General features: G+C 34.9%; 1 protein-coding gene across 3 annotated transcripts in view; it reads left to right on the top strand.

Annotated features, from left to right (window-relative positions):
- Nucleotides 1-993: 993 nt before the first annotated feature.
- LOC105221795 (chitin deacetylase 1) overlaps nt 994-10,734 on the top strand; it is a 62,983-nt gene continuing 53,242 nt past the window's right edge. Inside the window, exons 1-2 of one of the 3 annotated variants that reach the window (XM_049450417.1) lie at nt 996-1,250; nt 6,101-6,702. In XM_049450417.1, coding sequence (XP_049306374.1) covers nt 6,693-6,702 — 10 coding nt within the window. In that variant the 5' untranslated portion in view covers nt 996-1,250; nt 6,101-6,692. Of the gene's footprint in view, nt 1,504-6,100; nt 6,703-10,734 lie in introns of all 3 variants that reach the window. The other 2 variants (XM_049450412.1, XM_049450414.1) reach the window with 2 other exon arrangements.

Here is a 10,734-nt window from a genome sequence, read left to right as displayed (position 1 = left end):
GCCACGTAGCGAAGAGAAGAAACGACTGGTGCGCTGTTGTTGACTCGGCTATAATCGCGTAAGCGGTGTCTACGCCAGTAAAGAAGAAGAAGAAGATAATATATTAATAGAGGTAAGTTACATATATATTATTTCGCGTATATTTTTTTTATTTTTGGCATTGGCGGCCTTCGGTTGGGCCCAAAAAATAACCCTGGTCGATCCAACGCCAGTGTATTCATAGTTCTTTTGTGCCGAACAATTTTTGATACTGCGGGCTTTCAAAGAAATAATAAAAAAGTTGATAAACAGAAATTTTGTTATGATTTTTTCACGACACAAATGGGGCAACACTAATATTTGTTATAAAAGTAAACACAGAAATCTTTTCAAACTGTAGGTGCCTAAAATAGCTTTTAGAGCACTGCTGACAGTCCTAACTACGAAGTCGTACATAATTTCGTCTATCTTGGAACCAGTACTAACAGCAACAACAATGTCAGCCTCGAAATTCAACGCAGAATAACTCTTGCCAACTGGTGCTATTTCGGACTGATTAGGCAATTGAGAAGTAAAGTCCTCGACAACATATAATGAGTCGACGATACGAGTTTTCGAGAAAAAACCGGATGGACGAAAACACTCCAGCTCTGAAAGTATTCGACACAGTACCCGCCGGGGGAAACAGACCAGGTGTCTACACGATGCGGTGATGGTGAGATGGTATACTAAAGTCGACCCAAATAAATATTTTGAGATTAATAACATTATTCTTGCTAATTTACATGTATTTATGAATAATTAATCAATTGTCTAATTTTTTTTAACTGGGTAACATTCTGATGTTCGTATTTATCTTGAAAAATGGCAATGTCGAAAAATTGTCTTGATGCGATGATGCAAACCATTGACAATACCGCCCTACGGTTTTCAATGAAAGCAGAAGTGAATTTTATTCGCTTCATCAATTATTTAACACTATGGACCATAATGAAAAGGTGAAAGCTTGATTCACTTACCAATCGAGTAGTCGCTTGCCAAAGGCACAAGTATAAATGTCTAATCGCTTTAACTTGCAAGTTTAGTTGTCTCATGCATCTGTAAGAGATTGGTGTAAATAAAGTACGTGTCTTCATATATGTATATGCGTACATACATATATGGAATAGTGTCCGGAAGTGAATTGTGTAAAATAATAACGGACTTTGCCTATTTTTGGAAAAAGTGTACAAGTTCTGCACGAAACAGGCTTAAAATATTGTTCTATTATGGTAACGACCCAGTAAATATTTTGAAACGAAAAAGTGCAGCAAATTATATTACAACCAAGGTCGAATTTCAACAATAGTGTTCAAACCATTGACAATCAAATTTGTGATGATGTTAATGACACTGTGATAGCTAATAACATGCATTTGCGAAACACAATAGTTACTCTAAATTCCTGCAGATTCACTACGCAGCTGCGACATTCATTGTTGATGGTGTTTATTTTGCTAACCAGTTTGAATGCCAAACAATTTGGTAATTTCTCTACTAATATAACATTTGAGGAAGGCATCATATCCATTTGCAAAACTCGCTTACATACATATGTATGTTCACTTTTGTTCATTTTCACTGGTTTTAAACCGTACATTCGAAAGTGTACAAAGGTTTGTACATACATATGTACATATGCATATATGTACATACATATGTATGCATTCGTTTGGTTAACCGTAATTACGAACATAATTTAAATACATTTTGTTCGCATTTACACGAGTTTGATTTGTTATTTGATAATTCTTTTACGCAATATGATTTCTTTCACCACCGACTGCTGTTACCTAACTGTACAAGTAATTTCTAATCGAACAATCTAATTATTTAGTCGTTTAATTCAAACACTACTTAAAACAATTTTTAATTATTGTGCTAAACCCATCAAAGTCAACTATGCTTAATAACCAAAAAAAAAATATCCCCTATAAACAAAGCTTTTAAAAAAATAGCACTATTGCCAAATGTTGTAAATCAACGTTCTCGGACAAGTCATGTGCTCGGAGTACTTTACCAGAGAACGTTTATAATAGAGAAGATTCAGGGCGCGGAGACTGTAAAAATATTTTTTGCTAACTCGGTCGAGATAGAGGAGTTTCACCACTGCCAGCTGGGCAGGAAAAATTTTAACATTTTCGCTTGAACAGAGCTGAGCGTGAAATAAAAAATGAATACATTTGAATTAAATTACTTTTTCAAAACAATATTCGTAGTTAATGTGAAAATATATCCTATTTTTTACATATTTTTTGTATTTGATATATTCATACTTATGTGTATACAATGGCGTAACTACAACATTGGGCGCCCGGGGATGTTCTGCCGCCCCCTTTATCTACCTACCTTGAAGCAGCTGCACGACTACATAACTGTGTCCATAAGAACGTGTGTATTTTAATATTTGACAGATGTCACTTGCAGTCTGTCGCGCTCTACTTGTTCAGCACATCACATTTAAAAACACACGGAAATTCAATTTAATTATCCAAAATTACTATATTCATTGCACATTCGAAACACAGATTTCATAGAAATTTTTCACAAATTCACAAACACTTTTTGCACTATTTAATGTTTTTCTCTCGCCGTTCGAGGTCCGTTCCACTGTTTGGAAAACTAAATGTTATTCCTCCCTCGTTACAGCCAACAATACACTTTCTCCAACTGCTGGTTGTTTTCGGCATTTTATCTGCAAAATAAATAAAAAAGTATTAAATAAATGCAAGTTTATTTAATAAAAGTTAAAATATACTCACATCTTTCAATTTACGTGCTGTTGCGCCTTCCCATGGTTCAACGTTGAGGATCAGTCGAAATGTCTACCGCTCGTTTTCGCTTTTTTCCTAGCGCTTTTGCCAGTGATTCACCGTCTCTTCCCTTGCAAATTCTTTTGGCGTATTATGCGGTAACCTGTCATTTGTAAGATATTGAATTTCTTTGGCCATGAGGTCTAAATTGTGTAGGTCCGAAACTATTAGGGCAGCATCTTCCGATACTGTGCGGAACGCAGAGCATACTCTTAGCGCGCAAGTGGCATATATAGAAAAAAGGGCTTTTCCCCATATCTGGGCGCCGTACAGCGCGACTGACTGTAATACACCAGCTAATAGTCGTCTTCTATTTTGCTTTGACCAGCGGGTTTTTAGCATTAACCGGGTCAAGGCTATGCACACTTTTGTCGCTTTGCCGCATGTGTACGCTAAATGTTCCTTAAAGGACATCCTAGCATGAAGAATAATTCCCAAGTATTTAATTGCGGGTTGTGTAGTGATGCTTACCCCCTTTATACTGAACGTAGTAAGTTCCCGAACTTTTCTGCCAGTAATGAGTACCGCCTCGGTCTTGCTCTCCGTTAGGTTGAGTCCGTTAGTTTCAAGCCAATCGCTTATTAATGCTATTGTCCTGTTGGTAATCGTAACTATATCGTGTATGTGCTTCGATATAACCACCACGGCGATATCATCTGCGAACCCAATGATGTGTACGTCTTTAGGTACCTTCAGTCGCAGTACTCCATCGAACATGATGCCCAAGTACAGATCCCTGGTGTACACCACCGGTGACTTTATATTTTTTGGAGCCTCCGTTGGTGTTGTAGCTCAAAGTTTTTTCCTCGAAATAAGTAGCTTACTATAACGTTGTAAAAGTATAGAGGCACAGAGAAGCTTTTTAGTGCACTCAATATACTATGCCAGGATGCCGAGTTAAAGGCATTCTTTACATCCAGCGTTACAACCATACAGTACTGTATTCTGCCTCCTTTCCATCTCTTCCCACTTATAGCCTGTTCAGCCAGGGTCTTTACTAGGGTCACCGCTGCAGTTGTGGATCTTGCCTTCCTGAATCCGAATTGGTTTGGGGATAGTCCACCGGCATCTTCAATTGCCTTATTTAGCTGTTGGATCCGCTCCAAAACCTTTCCAGCGGAGTCTAACATGAAGAGGGTCCGAAAGTGGGACGGTTCTGTCATTGGTTTATTAGGTTTCGGCAGTAATATCAGATATTGCCTTTTTCAAATGGTGGGAAAGCGGCCTTTTTGGATGCATATATTATACATTGTTCGATAAGGGTCTATGTTTCTGGCAATCGTCGTTTTTAGCGCTACATTCGGAATTCCATCTGGTCCGGGGGCTTTGGATGGGTTTAATCGTTTGCATGCTTCTCGGACTTCTTCATTCGAAACAGCCGATATATCCTGGATTTGTGGAACTCTCACTATCTCGTGATGTAGTGGGGGTCGGGTAGGGAAAAGTACCGAAACGTTTCTCTCAATTATTGAGGTGGAGATTGGCATTTGTCCGGCAGTGCGGAGTTTTCCCATTACCGTTTTACAAGCGAGTCCCCAAGCGTTATTTTCAACATCGTCGCACAGTTTAAGAAAACATTCCTGTTTACTTTTTTTAATTGCCTGTTTAGCAAGTTTCCTTTGTTCTTGAAGTGTTTTTGGACGGTGGTGTATTCAGATGTACCACGTGATCTTTGGTACAAGCGTCTTGCTTGCTGGCATTACTTACGTAATCTTGCGATTGTCCCGCACCACCAATATACTGGGGGGCGGTGTTTGCGTCGTGATACCTTGGACATTGAAGCGTCGCATGCGCTCTTAACAGAACTCATAATCGAGCGAGCAGCTTTGTAAGCCGACAACAGATTGTCGGGAAGGGTAGTTAGTCTTAAGGCTTCTTCAAAGAGGTCTGGGTCGAATGTTTTGAGTCGCCAGTTCCTTTTTTTTGGGTCGATAAACCCTGCCATGCGTGTGTAGTATTTATCTCGAATATATGTAGTTGCGTAGTGATGGCTAAAAGTGTAATAGTCGCTGATTTTTCAGTGAGATCTGCGAATTAACAAATGTTAAATCAATCACCGATTGTCGGCCACCTTTGTTAAATGTGCATTGATTGCCTACATTTAAAACCTCCAGATCAAGAGAGCAAAGGCTTATAGTAAGGTTTTTCCTCTGCTGTTGGTTCTTTTGTATCCCCATGGGATAGCCCAGGCATTAAAATCACCAGCTATTATCACTTTGGTTTTGCATCTGGCATCGACCACTAGGTTGTCGATAATACGCCTGTATTCTTCGTCGCTAGGCAAGGAGGTAAGTAGTGCTGTATATATTAATATTATTGATAGTTGCACGAACAAAACCATCTGAAGAGAAAGGCGATTCCAGCTGCTTCTTTCGAGTGTCACTTATCCAGGTTACGCATTGTCCGATTTTGTATGGTTCGCTTAGTAGAAACACACCAATTTGATTTGCGGCAACTGACTGTTTTAATAAGTCGTGTGCCGCTTGGCAATGGTTTGCGTTCAGTTGTAAGAACCTCATGTGACATGTCGAGCTGCTTTCTTGTATATAGGGCACTTGACGCTTCCAGTAAAGTGCTGAATTTCTTTTGTACTGGATTTCAAACAGATCAAACATTTTGGTTTGTTATTGCAGTCCTTTGCCTGGTGCTCCCCTTCGCCACATCTCCTGCAGAGTCTGAACCTGTCCTCATTTGTGCAGGTTTTTGCAGTGTGTCCGTAGTCGAGACGTCAGTTCACGTTTCCCAATTCTCTCTGTAGAGCATAAAGGACTTCTTCCTTGCTTGTGACTTCATCAAGGTCTTTGCACACCTGTTGGCAGGTCGGCTGCGCTGGCTTTATTAGTTGCCATTGTGATGTTATTTGATGGAGTCACATCGTGCGAATTATGTATGTAAACATGTCTACAAAAATTATGTTTATAAACATTGTATATTATGTTACACTTAAGTTGCTGACAACATTTTCCTATTTTCTTTAAGCTATTTATTCTTATTACAATAACTGTTACGATTCCCTCGAACTAAAAATTACAATAAAACATTAAGTATTGATCACTCTTCGGAATCGGATGTTTTAATATACATAACTGGCGCAGTCGAAAAAAAAGAACCGAAAAAGAAAAGAATCACAAAAATACAAAAATATATTTAAATATATTTACAAGTGTATTATTAATTGTTATATATACAGTGAGACTAGCTATTAAAGAAAAAACAATAAAGTGTGGGGATTTAAAAGTAAAGAAAAATTATTGTATTTTATCCCTCAGGAAAAAACACTAGAACGTGACTTTTTTGGTGATTTCCATCATACATATGTAAGTGTGAAAATGTGAAACCAGAGAAATAAAAAAATAGAATAAAAGAAAATAAAATAAAATTAAAATTAAATAAAATAAATTAAGACTACTACCTTAAACTAAAAGAGTCCCGTAATCAAGTATCGGTAAAACCTGCAAAAGAAGCCACCGATTTCCCGCCAAAACTTATTTTTTGCGAAACATACATACATATGTGCTAACAAATACCGGTTTTGTGTGTGCAAAAAAAAAATATAGGAGAACGAACAAAGTGTAAAATAATATATAGAGAACAATTGAACTGACACAAATTTATCATGGCAACGAGCAACGGTGCTTTAACATTTACATTAAATGAGATAATTAAAGATGCACATTGCATTCGCGAATATAAAGGAGACAACTCATGCGCTCTTACTTCGTTCTTAAGAGAAGTGGACATGGTCTTAACGTTTTTTCCAACGGATTCGCCAGAGAAAACCTACGTGTTTCATCGTATTATAATCAATAAGATTCAAGGTGAAGCTTTGCACGTCGTTCGAACTCTTGGCCCCTCACCAACATGGATGGAAGTAAGAGATATTCTTATACGAAACTTTGGTATAAAAAATCTTATAATCAGTTGTATCAAGAGGCATTTATGCTAGTAAATAAAAATGATATTGTTAATTATTATTTAGCTCTAAGAGATATTTTATGCAAACTAAATGAGAAATTTGAGTACGATGACGAAAAGCCTATTGGATTTAGCCCAAAACATGTTGAAAAAATTATATTAAGAACATTTTTAAACAATATTGATGTTAATTTGGCTTCAGTCGTCATTAATAAAAATATTAACTCTTTAAGAGAAGCTTATAATTTATTAGAAACAGAAGGACTTATTAGAAATCATATCATAGAAAATAAGCCTACATATAACAGAAACGAAAGACCATATCATACTTACCAAAATTAAAACAACTTTGCGAACTATAGTAGAAATGAAAATCATAATGAAAGTTATAATCGTTTGCCAAGTTTTAATCGTAATCACAACCAAACGAAACAATTTGTAAGACAAAATAAATTGGAGCAACCAAATTCAAATATAATTGAAGCAAACAGAAGTTATAACAATAGTTTTAGAAACCGTAACTTTGCGTTACCACAAAGTAGTACGCTTTCGAAAATGGATGTAGATCACGTACAGGTAAATACCGCAGATGCTAATTTTGATCAAGGAACAAATGTAGAAGGATTTGAACGTTTCAATAATTATCAACAGTATTCTAATCATAGCAACTTTCAATATAACGAAAATGATCACGAAATAAATTTTCATACAATTGCCTTAAAACGCCACTTCCCTTAATTGAGATTACAATTAAGCATGATAAATTAATTGCTTTAGTTGATACTGGATCCACAACTTCTCTTTTAAACAAAGACAAATTGTTGCAATATGAAAGAATACCTTTACATAGCCCAATTTTATTTTCTTCCCTTAATTCAAAATCAAATATTTATCATGAAATCATAACCGACTTACCAACTGAGTTCAAAGAAAATGCCACTATGTCATGGAAATTAACAGATTTTAGAGATACGATAAACAATTCGACACAATAATAGGGCAAAATATATTAAAACCTCTTCAAGCTGTAATTGATATGAGTAAAGAAGTAGTTATTATTAACCATAGTGTATTAAAATTTCTTCCTAATTTTCCATACAATAGGTACGAAATTTACCAACTAGAGCCAACATGCCTAGGGAAAAATGTAATGGATAACCTGTTTAGTGACCTAAATATCGAGGAGTCAGCTGCACTAAAGACCATTCTTAACGATTTTCAGGATTTAATATTTATGGAGGGTGAAGTATTAAGTAATACTAATTGTGTAGAGCACAAAATTAAAACCGTGTCTGAAAAACCAGTTTACTGTAAAATGTACAGATACCCCCATATACATGAGAAGGAAATTTATAGACAAATAGATGAAATGCTACGTCAAGGCATCATTAGAGAAAGTGCATCACCTTATAATCCACCTTTGTGGATAGTGCCCAAAAAGAAAGATAGTTCAGGGGTGGATAAGTGGAGAATAGTAATAGATTACCGAAAGTTAAATCAAATAACAGTAGAAGACAAATTCCCTATTCCTAATATTGAAAGTATATTAGATAAACTAGGCCGAGCTCAATATTTCTCCACAATAGATTTGGCAAAGGATTTTCACCAAATCCTCGTTAAAGAGGAAGATCGGTCGAAAACGGCATTTTCCACCCCACATGGTCACTACGAATTTACGCGAATGCCTTTTGGGCTCAAAAATGCACCGGCCACATTTCAGCGTCTAATTAATACAGTTTTGAAAAACGATATTAATAAAAGGTGTGTCGTCTACCTTGACGATATTTTAATATTCTCCACAAGTTTACAAGAGGATGTCGTTGACATTAAGCATATTCTTAACAAATTGAGGTATTCAAATTTAAAAATTCAAATTAATAAGTGCAAATTTTTTGCAAAAGAAACTCCTTTCTTAGGCCACATACTCACCCCAGAAGGAGTGAAACCCAATCCGGCAAAAGTTGATTGCAACTACCAAAAAATGTCAAGCAGATTAAATCTTTTGTAAGTGTTACCGGATATTATAGAAAATTTATTCGCGACTACTCAAAGGTAGCTTATCCACTAATAAAGTTTTTAAAAAAGGATGCTAAAATCAATCCTAATGATCCAAATTTCATCACTGCTTTCGAAAAACTTAAAACAATAATAACTGAAGCTCCCGTACTCAAGTACCCCGATTTTAAAAAACGTTTCCAACTGATAACAGACGCTAGCAACTATGCCCTGGGTGCAGTTTTGCAGCAAGACAATCATCCAATTTGCTTCGCTAGTAGAACCCTAAATAACCATGAAAACAATTATTCTGCCACTGAAAAAGAGTTATCAGCAATTGTTTGGGCTACTGGTTATTTTCGACCTTATTTATTTGGTGTTAAATTTGATATTCTTTCTGACCATCAACCACTGCGATGGCTTTTTGTCAAATCACATGTAAAAGATCTAAATCTAAGATTGTATAGGTGGCTCATTAAACTTAGCGAATTTAATATTAACCTTAACTATATAAAGGGTCAAGATAATCATGTTGCAGACTTTTTGAGTAGAATTAGATGCGATAAAATACATACACTTATTCCATCAACTGAACAAGCTGATTCTCTATATAATAATACCGATGATCATGAGACGAGACATTCTCAGGAGGAAGACACTCATAATCATATTGGCATTCTTAACACAGTTGTTAATCGATTTAAAACGCAAATAATTCTTACATATGATAAAATCAAAGACTTTGAATATAAACATAACAAAAAGAAAATATTTATTAATTCAGCTGACTTAGAAACAAATTTCGAACATTTATTAACAGAACATATAGGTACTGGAAAAGTAGGTATATTTACTGCATTAGACGATCATAAATACAATATTTTACAACAAAAAATAATAGACTTATTCGAAGGGAACGAAAATATGAAATTTGTAAGATGTTCGTATAATGCAAAAGAAATATAAAGTGAAGACCAAGTTTATAGAGAGATCAAAAGATACCATAAGAATGAAACGGGGCATGCAGGGATAAATGAAAATTATGAAGTTTTAAACCTGAACCGGCTGATATATTTCCCTAAACTTAAAGAATGCATACAGAAGTTTATAAATAATTGCGATATTTGTAGCAGATGTAAATACGACCGCAACCCTATTAAAGAAAAGTTTAAATTTACAGATATTCCGACGGACACAAAGCAAATAGTACATATGGATATGTATACAAATTCCAAATGCAATTTCTTTACCTTTATAGACCGTTTTTCGAAATTTGCAACTGCTTTCTATCTGGAAGATAGCAATAATCAAACGATAATTGAAAAAATACGACTTTACAAATCCCAAAGAGGAAATTTTTATAAAATTATAACTGATAATGAGTTCAAGAGCGTTAATATAAAAGATTTTCTTAAAACTGAAAACATAGATTTACATTTTGTTAAGCCAAATAACCACACAGGCAATAGTGATATTGAGCGACTCCACAGTACATTAACGGAAAAAATAAGAATTTTGTATATTGAAAATAAAGAATTAAACATAAAAGATAAAATGAGTAAGGCTGTAGAATTTTATAATAAGAGTTATCATTCTGTTACAAGATATAAACCAATCGATGTTGAATATGGGAATTGTAATAAAAAAATTATTTATGAAAATATTTTGAAATTTAAAACAAATTATCTTAAAAGAAATAAAAAGAGAGAAATATTTATGGATAGTAGGAAAGAAGGAGACATCAAAAATTATAAATCTTTACGACATAAAAACGAACCTAAGTTTAGATTTAATAATTTACAGAATGTTCATAGTTCAAACATAAAAAGACAATTGAAATTTGAAGGAAAACATCAAAATCTCATTTAAATTTATTTAAAATTAGTATTAAACTCAGGAGAGTTTTAAATTTAAGCGATGGAGAAATTATGTATGTAAACATGTCTACAAAAATTATGTTTATAAACATTGTATATTATGTTACACTTAAGTT

Source organism: Bactrocera dorsalis, chromosome 1 (genome assembly GCF_023373825.1).
Source record: "Bactrocera dorsalis isolate Fly_Bdor chromosome 1, ASM2337382v1, whole genome shotgun sequence".
NCBI classification, from domain to species: domain Eukaryota; kingdom Metazoa; phylum Arthropoda; class Insecta; order Diptera; family Tephritidae; genus Bactrocera; species Bactrocera dorsalis.
This window is presented reverse-complemented; position numbering and strand designations above follow the sequence as displayed.